This window comes from Lytechinus variegatus, chromosome 14, assembly GCF_018143015.1.
Source record: "Lytechinus variegatus isolate NC3 chromosome 14, Lvar_3.0, whole genome shotgun sequence".
NCBI classification, from domain to species: Eukaryota; Metazoa; Echinodermata; class Echinoidea; order Temnopleuroida; family Toxopneustidae; genus Lytechinus; species Lytechinus variegatus.
Window position 1 is genome coordinate 9,464,006 of NC_054753.1, and position 18,252 is coordinate 9,482,257.

General features: G+C 39.2%; 1 protein-coding gene across 1 annotated transcript; it reads right to left on the reverse strand.

The window, feature by feature from the left end:
- Nucleotides 1–769: 769 nt before the first annotated feature.
- LOC121427922 lies at nt 770–1,237 on the reverse strand. Its single transcript, XM_041624500.1, has one exon. It carries the CDS (start codon nt 1,235–1,237, stop codon nt 770–772), a length of 468 nt encoding a protein of 155 aa, XP_041480434.1.
- Nucleotides 1,238–18,252: the final 17,015 nt, after the last annotated feature.

Consider the following 18,252-nt stretch of genomic DNA (forward strand, 5'->3'; position numbering starts at 1 on the left):
GATGAGGTCCCTGGTCCAAGTCAGCCTAGAGATGACAAAGCTGAAAAGAAGAAAGAGAAGAGGCCACGAAAGAGCTTCACCCTCAAACCCGACCAAGAAGATAATGCCTTCGAATGGTTAGCAGAAAATGAGCTTTTGTGGAGAAGGGGAAGTAGGATGTTTAAAGACACAAACAGAAAGAAAGCTTTGTGGGAAGAAAAAGCCACTGAGCTTGAGATCTCTTGCCATCTCTTGAAGCTGTGTTTGGTGCTTGAACCTCCACTGTGTCAACAAGGTTTTGGCCCCTTCGCCATTCTCCAGGAACTATTTGTCCATTCTCCAGCTGCCGGTCCACAAGCCTGTTCTGTAGGACTGGGTAGCGGGTGCGCAATTCGGTTGTGGAGCAGTATCAGCCTGACTGTGTCGGCATGGTGCTGCATGGTGGTGAGAAGGACTTGGAATCTATTTGCCATGATACCAAATGTGTTCTCGACGACTCTCCTGGCCCTCGACAGCCTGTAGTTATAGATACGCTCTTCCCTGGTCAGGGCCTTTGCACTGTATGGCTTCATTAGGTATGTTCTCAGAGAGAAAGCATCGTCGCCCACAATGAAGTATGGGACATCTTGGGTGTCATTGGGTAAGGGATCTGGATTTGGCCAACCCATAATGTCGCCGTTCTCGAGACCTTGCTTCAGCTCACTTTGGTTGTATATTTGAGCATCTGATGCGGAACCGTTTCCTGATACGTCAGCCCAAAGAACCTTGTAGTCAGAACTGACCAGGGCAACTAAAATGATACTGAAAAAGCCCTTGTAGTTGTAATATTTTGGGGAGCTTTGCATGCCACATGCTTGCCATCAATCGCGCCGATTGTGTGAGGAAAGTTCCACCTCTGCAACCAGTCATTGGCAATTTCACGCCATTCTTCATCGTTGGTAGGGCAAGTCATCTGTTCATCAAGGTACTCTTCTGATATGGCTGTACATACTTCTCTGACAACTTTGCTGATTGTGTTGTGAGGGACCCTCCAACCGTACTGCATGTCCCTGTATTTTGAACCAGAGGCAAGATGGCGTAGGGTTATGGCCACTTTGAGTCCAGGCTCTAAGTTCGCTCTGAAGTTGGTCTGTGTCTTGAGCAGTCGAGGAGTGAGCCGGTTCACCAGTTCGTCAAACATGTATGGGGGCATTCTCATAAAGTTCTGGAAGGCACGTGGATCTTCGTTACGCAGCTCCACCATCAATCTATCGTACATGCCCAGATCTAGTCTTCTGCCAATCCAAGGTCTCACCCAGACAGCTCTTTGATTTCTCCTTCGCTTTCTTTTCCGTATTTGGATCAAACGTTGAACTTGGAAGAGAAGATTGTTATGTTGTTGGATGGCTGCAACTATCAAATGTCCGTGATGATCCATGGCAAAATCCTATATTCTACACAACTGTTCTTAAAATGACGGTCAAATTTCATTTTCTGTTACATTTATATAGTAATCTGGGTTTATGATGAATGTTTGCTGTATACTCGCAAATTGTTCGCGAAACAGTCGTAATGCAAACGCACTATTCGTGACCAGTCTGTAAGCATTCTTTATAAATTATTATAGCTTGGTATAAAGTCGTATTAGGCACGCTATGCATTCGTTTCGCATTCTATCCCAGTCCGCTACTTATCCGCAATCCCATGTCCGTTGCGGATATCACAGGATAACTGCGAAAATTCAGCGCATACATTGAGTATGCATTGCGTATGCATTGCGCATATAAACCGGATGATTTCCGCTCCCAGGAGTTTTGGGCAGCCCAAAACTCCTGGGAACGGAAAAATGTGCCTTTGCGGATGATTACGGACATGTGCGGAAAATAACCGTCTTAAAACAGCATACTTTACGAATATTGCGGATGTTTAGCGTCTGTAATCAAATTTTATCCGCAATTTATGCGCAATCCATCCTAAATGTCACTGGGACCGGGCCTTTAGTGAATCAATTTTCGATTGTTTATTTTCTTTTAACCTTTTCTTTGAAGAATTCTGAATAAAAGTATATAGCATATTTTATTTAGAGATTTGATTATTTTCTGCTCACGTCACAAATTTTTGTAGGTAACTAGGGCAGTACGCAGAATTTTCTTGGAGGGGATGGGACAAGGTAGTAAATAGCAATGTTCTGTTTCATAAAAAATGTTTTGATCTAAATGATTCCATTAAATAAATTTATCTTTATCGTTGTCAATCGTAGTAATGGCATGGTTAACAATAATATTTAATGCATGGCTGTCAACAGAACGATCTGTTGAGTAAGTCCAACGGCTAGCCTGTAAATCATACTTCTCTAATAACATAAAACCCAAGCGAAAATTTTAAGAACCCCAATTTCCTTAGCCCTAGGCTGCAGAGGAAATATGAAACATCTTGAGACATGTGATTTTGTGTTTGAAACTAAGATACAGTCGGCTACATGATATATTTTATCAACCTTTACTGTTTATATTCACTCATGCGTGAAGTGCAACATCATATGACAAGATAAAATACTAATAAGATCTCTTTAAGTTGAACAATTAATAATATTTGTAAGAAAGTTATGATAACACATTAGTATTACCTTTTTTGGACGCTATATACATCACTGTACATTGTAGGGCTACATGGATGTTATTTCGATATGAAAAACAACATTTGCTTGACTGCTCTGCTCTATCGTGTATAGCCAAAATCAAGGTATTTTATGTTACAAGTGGTACCCCTAACTATACAATTCACTAACGCTCATTTTTCTATTCGTTTTGGTGCAATATTATACGATAGGACGGAAACCACATCAATTTAGTTTTCTAATTTTTTTCAGCTAAAAGAACAAACCTTATATAACATGTATAACCAAGGAAAATGTTACGCTGTTATCTTTTTAAATAAATTATAGCAAACCGTTTTGATAACCCCCCAATAATGTATTAAGCATTGACCTTGTCATTTTGCAGGTCTGCAAAAAATAAGAACAGAGAATGACGTCGAGATGATATCTTAAGAACAATAGTCTGTATTTGTTTATCATTATTTATTTTTCATGTCTGTGACAACATGACTAATTATGGCCTACCTGAACTTTATGCAATGATAATAATTGTCTTGAAGAGGTTTGTTTTCAAAGTAGGTACTCTTGTTGAACATTATCTTTACTGGGTTTTTCCAGTAACCGCTGAACAACAGGGTCAATATCCCCTCCACTTTTGAAAGTGCGAGCCCCCCCCCCCTCTAGAGAGAAATATTTTAATCATGACACCCCTTGAAAGGTGTTTTTTTTGACACCAGTCTTCCAACTACTGAAAATTGCTCGCTCGCTCGCATTTCATATTCATGGTCAATCCAAACGTAATTCATTAATTTAGATCACAAAAAACACATCACGATCAGGGGCGGATCCAGGTTTTGAAATAGGGGGGGGGGCCAGCGGCGAGGGAGCGAAGCGACCGAGCGGGGGGAGGGTGTGGGAGGGGGGATACCCCCCTCCCACGGCAAGGACTTTTTCAAAAAAATCATGTCCAAAAGTCGTATTTTGAGAGCACCTTTAGAAGAAAAATGCACACTTAAATCACTGTAACTTCATGAATAAAAGACACATACTGACTCATTTAGGAGCTGGTTTCCAGTCACACACCGTATAAGCGGTCATTCAAAACATACATTTGGCAAAGGCTCTTCACTTGCTTGCATCGTGTGATTGAAACGTCAAATTTAAATGATACGAAACTGAGACTTGTAATCGATAAGTTCCGAATAATCCATTCTGTTTATTGTCATTTGTGTATTTACATTGTGTGTTTCAAACGAGAATTGTTTAGTCGTATGGCAACATGCATAAAATTTGGTTCTTTTTTTCCCCAAAATGCACAGTAAATTGTTACAAACTACAGAAAAAACGACATCATCTTCTGGTAATCAACCTTTTCCCTCGTATTATTTTCAAATCATCTTCAATAATCCAGTCATTCTGCACAACCTCAAAGTAATATAATGCTTCTTAAGGGGATTCTCATCATTTTTATTGTTTACGTTCAAAGTCTCTCATCGCGTTGCCATCTTAACTTATGACCAGCCAGGATGAAATTGTATTTATATTTATTTTAACATAAGATAATCAATTTTTACGAAGCACTTGTTAAAACTATACCACAAATAAGGTCAATGATAAAATGCTAGAAAATACATGTAAGGAGCTTTGATATCCAGTCCATAATTGTATAAGTTATAACTATCAGTGGCAGAAAATGTAAAATAAACCGAGGCTCGTCTTCGGTATACAGAGTTCAGAAGGCATTTTGTAAGCTTTTCATTTATGAAATTACAACTTGTTTAGACCATGAATTCATATAGGCTTCCAATTTGATGTTTTTTCTACATGCTGAATCAATGTATACTAGCTTTCCAACCAACAAATTTGGTCAGATGGATTTGGGTTTACGCGCATATCATCGGCAGCGATCGGGGGGGGGGGACGGGGGTCGTGTAGTCCCTCAAATATTTCGGGTGAGGTCGTCCCCCCCCCCCCTAGATTTTTAAAACTATTTTTTTTTCGATTTTGCTGGCAATTTTTTTAAAAAGATATATTGTAATCAGCAAACCTATAGATTATCAAACATTAAAAATGGGGTAAGGGGGGGGGGGGGGGTTAATGTCACAATTTCTACTTTTTAACAATACACAATGTGTCCTCGGGACGTTTTTCCCCAGCACGAAAGTATTTTTATTCTCCCCCCCACCCCCCCCCCCCCCCCCGTCACATAAAATCTTCGCTCCTTACGCTGACATATAGCTGCCTATACACAGCAAACGCGGAGTGGGGTCGACTGGTGATTGAGAATATACAATTTTGCTCCTTGATAATTCGTTGGAATGATTGCTTCGGCGAAACTTAGTTGGGGCGCCCTGGATAATATGCCTCTGAATCTACCAGAAAGTGTAAAAGTTAGTTTACATTAAATACAAATATGTCTGACCTATACATTTCAGTGAAAACGTACATGACCAAGGCAGAATGATAATGCTGCGCACATGGCGCCCGATATAGGGCTTCATCTTTGAGTGAAGAATAATCTCGGGGATAGACATTATCATTCGCATCGTCGACACTTTCTCTCGCGATCTGTTACTTACAATTTACATGTATTTGCCATAAAGACGGACAAACGCATGTTACAAAAAACACAAAATTTCGGGAAAAAATGATATCCAATCCAACATCTTCACACTGGTCACTGCACTGCAACTCCCGATTACAAGTGGTGCAACTTTCCAACCAATCGACTTGCGCGCCCTGGAATTCCGGAATTTACATATTGCAATACAATATGACAGAGGTGCATTTGTGCGAACACAAAGGCCATGAGCGTAAGTTAAAATATAGTTTTGACTAGATCTAGCCCTTGAAATTGACTACATTGTACCAATCCAGTAAATATAACCATCAAAAAAAAAAAAAAAAAAATCCGGCGAAAATAGGGGGGCGCGCGCCCGGGGCGCCCCCCTCTGGATCCGCCACTGACGATAGCTATCGAAAAAAATGTAATAAGCCTGAAGAGTCATCAGAAGAACATCCTGTGGCTGAAGAGGGCAATCCAGCCCACGAGTGGAAAATAAATAATTAGATCACCAAAAGCGGTACACTTTAAAAACTCTGGTATTGATTTATCACCAGCACGGAATCTATATTACGTCCACCCCAGAGAAGTGTTGAACAACACCAGTTTCGTTTTGGTCTAACACCAGATAGGTGTTTGTATAACACCAATTAGTATTAAAAGATCATCGGTTTCATTCCAAATTGGTGTTGTTTCAATACTTCTCTGGTGTGGATATATATAGATTACGGGCTGGTGTTAAATCAACACCGTAGTTTGTGCAGTACATGTTTTAATTATACTTCCGTACGCATAGGCCTTGATTGTGGGGTTGTCCCCGAAAACCATGAAATCGTATATAGGACGTACGAAAACGAAAATAACAGTAACGAAAAATTTAAAGATCAATAGCCGAGTCATCCCACCTCTCTCAAAATCGTCCCGCCGTCGCTGATCTACAGTAAAGATCAGTGGCGTGAGTCACGGCATTGGGGGGGGGGGGGGCACCAGCAAAAATTTAGAGTCACTTAAGCCCCTTTTACAATTGACGTACGACCATTTGCGACCTTTTGGTCGTGCGACAGGCTGCAACAGGCAACAATCGCTGGTCATCTCATAAGATCGCACAGAGGCTTTCACAGTTGCAACAGCTGTCGTACAACAAAAAAACAAGTAAACCCCGTTGCACGAGTAAGTCGCATATGCTCTTATTGTGCTCGTGCGATCACATGCGAGTGTTGCACGAGGGATTGCGAGTGGAACGGTCGCATACATGCGAATGAAACGGTAGTGCAATGTTGTAAGCCGTTGCGATCGGTCTTGCAATAGTCGCACCCAGTCGCAAGACAGGTCTCTGTACATGTAGGTCGCTTGCACATGTGCAAGTGTTGTACGACCTCCAGTCAAGTAAATGCGACTACTTAGTTGTGCCACCTCTCGCACCAAGTCGTACAACATTGAACAACACTCGCACGATGATCGCTCGACCGATGGTACGACCCCGGGTACGGCCTGATGCGAATGAATCGATCGTATTTGATCGCGTTCGGATTTTGAACATGTTCAAAGTTCAGATGTGACCAGTCACGACCACCTCGAGTTCGTGCGACCGTCTACAACGACTGCGAGTGCTCGCAAGACACCAAGAGATCGATCGTGCAACAACAAGAAAAAACTGTTGCAGGCGGTCGTAAACTGGTCGGAAGTCAATTGTGAAAGGGGCTGAACGGTCGCATACGTGCGAATGCAACGGTAGTAGAATGTTGTAAGCCGTAATATCGATCGGTCTTGCAACAGTCTTATATTATCGCACCCAGTCGCAAGACTGGTCTCTGTAGGTCTCTAGCACATGTGAAAGTGTTGTACGACCTCCAGTCGACTAAATGCGACTATACTTAGTTGTGCCACCTCTCGCACCAAGTCGTACAACGTTGAACAACACTCACACGATGATCGCCCGACCGATGGTACGACCTGATGCGAGTGAATCAATCGTATTTGATCGCGTTCGGATTTTGAACATGTTCAAAGTTCAGATGCGACTAGTCACGACCACCTCCGACCACCTCGAGTTCGTGCGATCGTCTACAACGACTGCGAGTGCTCGCAAGACACCAAGGGATCGATCGTGCAACAACAAGAAAAAACTGTTGCAGGCGGTCGTAAATAGGTCGTATACAAAGGGGCTTTAGGGAGCGCGCAAAGCGCGCTCAGTTGCCAGGTATGCTGACCTGATAGAGACATTTTTTGATATTCAAACCTAAAAAGGGACATTATAAGCATTTTTTTGTAATCATGAAACGTACCTGCATGCCTCGCGATGCGCGCGCGAAGCGCGAGCTGATTTTTTTTTTATATATTGACCCCAAAATGGAATATATTTTAGGAATCCATAGAGAGTGTACATATCTCAGCATAGTCATCTAATGCTAGTATCATCCTTTGCTGATTTGGTTAGAATTACATCTAAACACATTTAGCACTTTTTGTAGACATGGTAATCATGATTATCATACGCATCTCACTAATCCAATACTGCGAGCTCGAAGCGCGAGCTGAAAATTTAGGAAATTCAGACTTGAAGAGGGGCATTCTAAGGGTTGTTTGCAGGAATTCACTAAGACCGTACGTATTTCACTAACCAAATGATGCGAGCGCGAAGCGCGAGCTGAAAATTTTTGATGTTGAGATCAGAAAAATTGACATTTTAAGGAATTATTTTAGGAATTCATGAAGAGCAGACATCTCACAAATCAGCTAATGCGAACATTAGCACGGAAGGAAATGTTTTATATTACACCTTAAATAGGGCAATCACTTTAAGTATTCATGAAAAAGAAGCAAATGTCACTACATGAAATAATAATAACTCGAATGGCGAGGAAATGTATTTGATGTACAGTATATTGATTTGAAAAGGGAGGTTTTTAGTACAACAGGTATATATATCTCGTTAAACATTCTGTGCGAGCACCAGGAACAATAAAGACATAATAATATAATATAACATTTATAATGAACATAATTTCTTCTTTCCCCACTACGCTTCTCTTCCTTTCTCCCTCTTTTTCTCCTTTTCCCCATTTTTTTGCCAGCCGATTGGAGGGGGGGGGGCACGTGCCCCCATACCCCCCCCCGTAGTTCTAGGCCACTGGTAAAGATTACAAAAAAATCATTTTGCAAACCGTATCTGTACTTTAAAATGAAACTCACGTCTCTAATGATCAAATTAAGGAACTACAAAGTTCTGTCTCCTTTAGATATTTATGGGAACTTTTATAATTTCATAGGACCTTTTACAGGCTATAACTGTTGTTCAATATCGATATTCCGTTTTGTGTAAGATCACCCCTGCATTTGAGGATAGAATTAAACAAGCGATAGCTCAAGGCCTCGTAACACCGCCCGAGCGCTTTTGGAGCGGTCGTGGAGCGGTAGGGAGAGGGGGTCGAATTTCGTTCACAAAATTGGGGAAAAAATAAAAAACAAAAATCGAAAACAAAATAAAAAACTATCAAAATCGAAAATGGTGAACGGGAGCGAGAGGTGATGATTTTTTTCTCTCCGCTCCACGACCGCTCCAACAACGCTCGGGCGATGTGACCATGCTCTAAGGTAGAAAATCCGTGAAAACGCATTTGTTTGATTAATATGCCCCACCATTGGCGGAAAAAAGAAAAACAGGGGGAAAAATAAAAAAAAGAATGGTAGAGAGAGCAGAAAAGGGAAAACATAAGAGGAGGAAGACGAGTGAATAAAATAAGATGAAGGGAAGACTTGGAAAATAATTTTAATTATCACCCGTATCAGACATCTGAGCTGGTCATTTATAAAACCGTATTGCCCTACATTTTCTAGATATCGGGAAGGGTAGGTATATTGTTTGTATTTTCCTCGGTCTCAATGCGCGTATTTATTTTGCATGCAGAGACGAAGCAAAATATACCTTTGTATTTTCACTGGTCTCACATCCGGGCATTTGAAGATGCGTATAACTGAAGAGATACGCTTCATAAGGATCCGCGCACCAACAATATACGTCATAATAAAGACAACGCTGGATCCGAGCGCTTGCAAGTACGTCATAATGGTAAAGTGCAGAGCCTAGACCGATATTAACATGACACAATAGAACTCTATTTTTAAAAGAAATATCCCCATTATCGTGATTTTTGCTCTAGATATCTGATTTGGATGATAATAAAAATATTGACTGGCTCTTCTTTCGGGGAACATCAAATATATTGCCCTTAAATGACCCATATTGCCCTCGTCTAAAGACTCGGGCCAATATGATTCATTTGCTGGCAATATATTTGATGTTCCCCTCAAGGCCAGTCAATATTATATAATTATCACCCGTATCAGACATCTGAGCTGGTCATTTACAAAACCGTATTGCCCTACATTTTCTGAATATCGGGAAGGGTAGGTATATTGTTTGTATTTTCCTCGGTCTCAATGCGCGTATTTACTTTGCATGCAGAGACGAAGCTAAATATACTTTTGTATTTTCCCTGGTCTCACATCAGGGCATTTGTGAATGCGTATAAAGAGATACGCTCCATAAGGATCCGCCCACCAAAAATATACGTCATAATAAAGACAACGCTGAATCCGAGCGCTTGCAAGTACGTCATAATGGTTAAGTGCAGAGCCTAGACCGATATTAACATGACACAATAGAACTCTATTTTTAAAAGAAATATCCCCATTATCATGATTTTTGCTCTAGATATCTGATATGGATGATAATAAAAATATTGACTGGCTCTTCTTTCGGGGAACATCAAATTTATTGCCCTTACATGACCCATATTCAACCGCGTAGCCAGGATTTCATTTTGGAGGGGTCGGTGAATGCACGCGAAGCGTGCCAACACTTACAGAGCGCGCGAAGCGCGCTCCCTAGGGGGTGGGTGCAGGGAGGAGGAGTTTCCCCCTCCCGCGCGAAGCGCGAAGCTTTTAGTGTTTCATAAATTAAAATGAAAAGGAGCCGTTTCTCTTGTCTCTAGTACCTCCAATTCGGTTGACTATATTGCGATTTTGAACCTTGTTTTCAAAAGTGATTGTGAACGCACAAGAGGTATACAATGGACGAAATAAAAACGATAACTCCGCGCGAAGCGCGGAAGCTATAGCGTTTTATCAATTTTTCTTGCCATAAAAAGGGTCCCGAAAAAAGGGTATTCTCAAAGATATATTGAATACTTTCTTTGGAAAGATCAGATTTGATTACAAACAATTTAGCAACAGTGCATATTTTAACTCGCAAAACAGAGGAGAAGATTGGTAGAAGGAAGATATTTCTACCCGCGCAGAGCAATGAAACTCTGAAATTTCAAAGGGCGAACGTTTCATCGAATGTAGATATCTCTAATACCCAATTGGCTCTGATTCAATTGATTTTCTAAGATTATTGAACTTCATTACAAGGAAAATAGTGCGCAATAAGTTGAAACTTCTGTGATTAATTGAAATTATCTATCTATATAAAAAAAAAGGATGCCTAATTTTTTTTTACTTATCCTGAAGCGCTTCATTTTGAATATGAAGAAACTTACGTGTCATTCAAAATTTCAAACTGAGGGCGCAAAACAGGACAGGAGATGAATGTATACAGGGAAATGAAATGAAGTTTAATACAATTTGATAAAAAATATTGTATTTTTTTTATTTATTACGACACGAATTTCATACCTTCCTCTTTTTAAATTAGGAACCTGTTTGCCCCAAAATTATGGTTGTTTAGTAATGAGCTGAAAAGCGGGAGAAGTTGACTTTATGGAGGTAACGGCAGAAACTGATATAAAGATTTTACCCGCTCGGAGCCGACCAGACCAGAAGTTGCGCGATCAATTGAAAAAGAAGATAACTTCAAATATTTACTTCGGCCTAACCTTACTCAAATTCATGCCCTAATGTATACAGTTTTAACTTTAACTGGCAAGAAGCACATAGCTGAGGTGGAAAAACAGGCGAGGTTAGAGAAAAGGTGGGGGAAACAATGGAGAACTTTAATATTGTCATTTAACCGCGCGCAGCGCGGAAGCAAAATTCATATATAAATTTAGAGCAAGAAGAGTGAAGGAGTTTCTCTTTTGAGAAAAAAATAAAGAATAAAAAGAAAAAAAAGCTACCTTTCCTCCCTTCCCTTTTCCTTTTCTCCTCTCTATTTTTCCCTTCTTTTTGTTTCTTTTTGGGGACGTTTTTTTTTTTTTTTGGGGGGGGGGGGGCGACCGCCCCCACCGCCCCCTGGCTACGCGCCTGCCCATATTGCCCTCGTCTAAAGACTCGGGCCAATAGGATTCATTTGCTGGCAATATATTTGATGTTCCCCTCAAGGCCAGTCAATATTATATAAATATCTTTCATGCCACTATATAATTTTCACTCGCGCTTCGCGATTATTTACAAAAAGCACCCCAAACAAGTATCTTCCATATTCTAAAAATGCACCCCTCAACAAGTATTGGCGTGTGTAACCCTACCCTTAACAAGTATTGGAAACAAAACGATACTCTTGGCAAGTATTCCCTAAATTGAACCCCTAAACAAGTAGAGCGATATTTTAATTGTTATGTCACGGACGTCGCGACGGTCGTCGGTTTTACCTTACACTACAGCATTTGGTTAAATACGGCCCCACTTCCCACACTTGGCGTAAATCGTACTCTAAACACGTAGTGTTGACTGTTGGGGCAAAAAGTACATCCTTTATTAAACAAAAAATAGTCCTAATTTTCTATTCCCTCGTAAATATTTGACCCTAAACACGTAGCTCTTGTGTGGCTTGCTACTAATTGGTTTCCTGAGAAGACCTGTCTTCTCTCGCAAACTATCTTATACCGTGTTTACACTTAATCGGCTTTTTCATAGCGTGTAAACGCGATTAACTTGCATCAGCTCGCGGTTCAGAATCGGCAATTTGCACCACAAAAGTATAGTGCCGGGGGGGGGGGGGTGAAACTCCGCTTCTGCATCCGGTCAGACATGGGGAAATTTTGGAAGGTCAAAAGTGCACACTGCTCCCATTTTTCGCGTACAAGGCTATGGACACCGCAACTTCATGGCACACCAGCGAAACAGAGGCATGGTCATAAATTGGCCTGCGCGCACAGCGTAAAATATGAAATAAGCAAATTGTCACAAATTAGCATAATACGCGACGTGATTGAATATGAAATGTATTCATAGAGCTGCGTCTTTGGTAAATTCATGTCATTGATCATTCCCCGTTCACCCCCCCCCCCCTCAAGGTATTTAGTTGTTTATTCATCTTTTCTTGTTTACATATTTTTAATTCTTTCGCGATTATTACTACATCAATTAATTTTGCTAGATATTTCCCTGGGAGACATTTTGGAAGATTACAAGAGATCCATTAGTAGGATTGAACTTAGGGATCTGCTTGCTCTATTCATCAGGTGTTCATCACTGCCCATTATTTTCATTACACATCATGAATAGCCACAAATATTTGATTATTTTTCGGGGGTGGGGTAAATACTTTAAATGATCTGAGCAAGAGAGCAATCAGGTCATTTTGTCTTTATTTTGAAATTGAAATGAACAATCTGGTGCAAATCTTATGAAGATTTGTTTTTAAAGTCTGAGTTTGGGATGGGAGCAAGAGAGCCCAGTACCCCCCCCCCCCATGTACTTGCTCTCATCAAGGCTATCTTAAAGGTCACTTCCAAATAAAATAACAATTTTGTACCTGCCCACCCCCTATATTTCTCTATCGATTCCACCGCCCCCCCCCCCTCTCTCTTCCACACACACACATTCCACATAATCATGCGAGCAAACAATTATTCTCATTTCATTTATATTTCTATCCCACTTTTTAATCAAACTCATTCATGTCTTTAATTCGGCTGCACCTGAATGTCACAGTATGCCCTGTTGCAATAGCTTTTATGGGCTATCTATCTTGCCACGCATGTTAGTTTGATACTAAATACCTGTTGTACTAGTATTATACCCATGGATACCCGACATACAGAATCAATCAATCAATCAATCAGTAGCACCATCATATTCCAGTCATATATAGAAGTAATCTTCAGTGCCATTTCATCACAACACAGTTTGGTAGCAATAACATCATCATCACATATCTTTCACGCAATATAAATTGGTGGATTAAGTAAATCACGAATATGAAGATTAGAAAGTAATATTTCAAATTAAAATGTTTATTAAATAATAAATTTTGAATACATGATAAAAATATTTTTTTCTCTCTTTTCTCACCAAAGCATCAAATTACATCAGCAAAATGCCTATAATGAGTGCAACAGAAATTGCAAGGATATTACAAGAGAGGGGATGTATTTTTTTGGTAAAATCTAGAGAAAAAAAATAGGAAAAAATAAGTACGTATATTCACTTACATAGTTATTGATAAGCCTTACATAGTCAATATAAGGGGGGCATCAAGGATGCCATTAATAAAAAGATTATCGATATACCTCTCTCTCAAAGTCAGTTACTCAAATATCAAATCATTTTTCAGCATTTGCTGACAAGAAATAGCATGCTAATCTAATCGGGGACACTTCATAAAAAAGGGAAGCACATTGCCACATTTCTCTAAAGAGTGCCTTCCCAAATCTGCACATTAGTAAATCAGTAACAAAGTTGCTTATTGTCTATTGTTGTGAAGTGCTGCTAGAGCTGTGTTCTATTTCCAACAAATTATTTTATTTGCAGAGCTAATCTATACACAACAAAAAAAGTAAGTCCCCCCTAAATCAAATTGCTGTAACTTTTGAACGGAATTACTTTGAGATATGATATTTCGTAGGTGGATTTCTACACTCATTAGGCAACTCCTGGGGAAATATCAAATTGATCGGTTGAGTCATGCATGAATAATCAAAGATTGAATTAAAAATGACCATTTTTGAAAGTCACAAGAGTCGTGTTTCAGATTGTGCAAATACAATGTTGGACAAAAGTTGTTTTTTAGGTGAATTTTATGGTGTTATACTGGTTTACTATCCATCATTTAGCCACTCCACACACAATTTTGATATCGTATGTTCATGGTTGAGTGAGCACATTGTATTGCAGGGGCCGCGGAAGCAGGGTGAGGGGGTTCAGCCCCCCACTGTTTTCAAAAAGCATGTACAAAAATGTAAAAATGACCATACGATTGTGATTTTTGCATGGTCAGCCCCCACCCTCCCACTTTTGGCTCAGCTACCCCCCACCTCCCCCCACTTTGAAAACCGTTCCGCGGCCCCTGTATTGTGACGTATCATCATAGGGGGTTATGGTAGTATCCTTGTAGTATCCTTTACAACTTGCTATAGATCATGTTAAAATTTGAAAATGTTGGTGGCTCCCCCGATTATAGGCCCCTCCCCCATTTAACATTCTGGGTCCACCACTAATTTGCCCATAAATTAAACTGATCATGAAAAATTGTTACGAAAAGAATACATTTATGCCGTATAAAGAGTATTCATTCCTAAGTTTTCGAATGTGCTCGCTCAACCATGAAAATGTTTTAAGTTCGAAAAGTGTGTGGTGATAGAAATGATGGATGATAAAACAAAAACATTTGAAACCGAATTTGCCCTCAATATGCACTAAATTTATGTCCCTTTAAAATGAGTCTGTGACATTGAAAATACCAATTTTCCCACTTTGATGCGTGCTCACTCATCCATGAATAAACATATCGATTTCATTTTTGCACAGAATTCCGCCCATAGGTTAATAAACATTACTGCCAAATGACATTGCTAAAGACAGCCTTGAAAAAAAGTTCCACCATATTGAATGAGGGTTTACTTATTCTTAAACATATGCACCCATAATGTACACAAGTCTATGAGAGAAGAAGTCAAAATTTTCACAAATATGAAATGAGGGTTTGTTTAATGGACGGTTTTTGCTACTTCTGCCAACAGATTTTTCATGAAACTTCGCACATGGCTTCAGAGTAACACTATCCAAAAGGCGCGCACACCAAAATAACCATTCAACACGGCAGAGAGTGGGGCCAAGGCTTTGAACTTTCTTCTCATTTGCATAATTTTCGAATATTATGTGCTCACTGATGCATTAAACATCGGGATTTTCATAAAAATCAAATCAAATGAACTATGCAAGGAGGTTTTTAACAGATATCCATAGTTACGAATTGCATTTTTTCCAATAACGTAAAAAAGAGAGCATCACATTCCACATGTTCATTCAAGCGTGAATGTTTAATTAAACGCCTTTGAATCATTGAAACATGTTAAATGGTCGTGAACATAACGAAAAAGTTGAGAAAAGATCATTTTCAGTTACCAAAATGAAACAATACTTGTCTATGATATTTGAAAATCGTATTTTTTGTTTTTATAAATGTTCATTGAACCGTGAAACGATGAATATTGTTGAAGATACTCTTCCCAAAAATAACTGTCATCATATTCTTTCATTCTTAGTGATATAAATGTGTAAAAAATCAAATTATTGCAAATTTGGACTTGTGTTTATTCAACCATGAAATTTAGCAAAAAAGTTGTATCGTACTTTAGAAAGTACCTTTTACAAGCCTTCTGACTATTTTTCATGATGAGAATGTGGAATTAGTTCCAGTAAAATGGAATCAAAGTCATGATATTTGGCTTGTGACTTTTGAAAAGTGACATTTTTGCCTTCTGACGGTGCTCACTGAAGCATGACGTAAAATACGTCCATAACATTTACTCAGAGTGTAGCCTATAAAATTACCTACACGCTCATGTACAAATATATCAATAATTCGAATTGGTTCGGAAATTATTGATGTTTGTTCAAGGGGGGACTTACTTTTTTTGTTGTGTATAGTTCATTATACGTGACATCGACAATACAGTGTTACAAAAACAAAGATATTAAAAACGAAAAAAAAATTGTGCAACTTTTCACTTCCCCAGAAAATGAATTCAACAGCTTAATGTCCAGCAATACATACAGGTTCTTATTTTATAAGGACTTCAATTATGGTAAATTGACCCCAAATGTAACTAGCAACTAGCATGGGAACCCCAATTTTGATCTGTTGCTTTAATGTTTCCATAGTAATTACCAGAATTTCAAAGTTAGAATAGTGGTTAGTTTTAATGAATTGAGGTCCAGGACTGAGAGTGATTTCTTCGCCCTTTGTTCTGTCACATTGTTTTTTTATTATGCACATTTTTTCAATGAAAATCCATTATTTCTTATCGCCTTTTATATGTATGTTACATAGCCCAGACCTCAGTAAAGGCCCATTCTGCATTGTTTAGATTGCCAGAATACAACCTATCCCTTTCAAACTACTAATATTATTCAAAGTGCTTTCACTACCATAAGTACTACATGTAGATGATTAGAACATTAATAAAGGGGGGGGGGGGGATAAGTGTGCCCTTTGGAAAAACATTTTAATCTTGTGTGAAACCTATGGACCTAAATATCTGTACTCCAATTAATCTTTTTTTTTTCAACAGATGTGTAGTTTAAGCAACATTCAATATGTATTGACACATTTATTTAAATTCATTCAATTTTTTAAATCTGTAATTGCAATGAAGTAACTGCTTGTTATGAATCTGGCCTTCATATTTCGTCTTGATCTGCACTGGTGATACTCAAACAGCCTGTGAAACCTGCATAGTAAACAAAAAGAGAAAGGAACAAAATGAGCTGCTGATATAAATTATTCTTACTCATCTAGTCCAGTTTATTTAGAAGTTTTAAACTTTTTATGAGCCCCTACTGTTCCATGCAATATTATTTAGAAAATTCACATGTAGTAACTTATGTTGCCAGATAAAAATCATAGATCACTATTAAAGATCATTATTCTTATAACTTTTTTTTTATTAAGTGTGAAAACCCATTCGCATGATAAAACCTGAGTGTCAGGAAAGAAATTTAATTACAGATATGTCTCGGTTATAGTTTATAACATGACTTTGTGTTAAACATTTCATCCAGGTTAGGGTTGTCTTGTAGACCATTAGGTACACGTGTTTTGAATACTTTAAAGCAAGCATTGGAAACGCTTGATACCCCCCCCCTCTTAAGAGTACAAGTGTACCAGGTTTATGTCATATTTTATACAGGTGTTAGAAATATTTCTTATTAGACAAGCATTTTCATACAGGTGTCGTAAATAACCAAGAGTGATCTAGCATTGATGAGTGTAGATGTATAGATACACAGGAAGTGTCTTTTATTAATAAGAATGTGTTGCTTTATGCACTCATCTGTTATTGAAATCCTTTGAATTACTTTATAGAAATTTTACAGTCAGACCTAGTAACGGTAGGGTATATTAGGAGGTTAATTTCGGTAATTCAGGGAGAACCACCTAAGCCAGAATAGACTACAGATGTTCGTGTAGGCAGTTTTAAGTTAAAACTGAGGGACTACGTCGGTGACGAGATAACGACCCCAGCTGCCGCCGGTTCTCCACCGACATGACTGGTCAAAATTCATGTCATCATTGGGGGCTCGATCTCGTCCACTAATTCGTTGAAGCCACATCTCTCTTATCTGGGGGCTACTCATCGAGGGGTAACACAGTCTGCGGAGGCCGAGGCCGAGTGGAAGAGACATCGCAACCTGCGGAGGCCAGGAACTGGACCGACCACCAGGGCCAAGTGGGGCGTGTCAGACCAGATAGGATGATGGGGGCTCACATCAACGATTACCGTTTAAGTTAAGTTATATTTTGTTATCCATAACCCACATCATGTATATTTCGTGTACAATCATTGACAAAGAAACCAAAAGAAATATTGAAAAGGTTTGATTAAATCTTTCATAACTGTAATCCTCAGTTTTTACGTATTCCTTATTTGGTGTCAAGCAGCAGTAGTTAAATAATTAAAAAAAGTCACTTCCCACGTGACACTAAGTGAAAAATGCTGGAGATGTCTGATATAAACTTTTGTTCAGATTCAGTTATGTCCTCAGATCCAGCTGGCACAAAACTGGTTATGGTTGTGCTTACTAAGTGTTGAAATATCAATTTGGGCGGCAAAATTGTTGCAACATGTTTGAATGTATCCGTTTTATTCAAATGACTAAAAGTGCAAGGGAAATGTATGAGAAATGTTTCGCATGGTAAGTTTAATTTGGCCCTTTCCCTTCACACAGCGTGAAAACGAGCATTTCT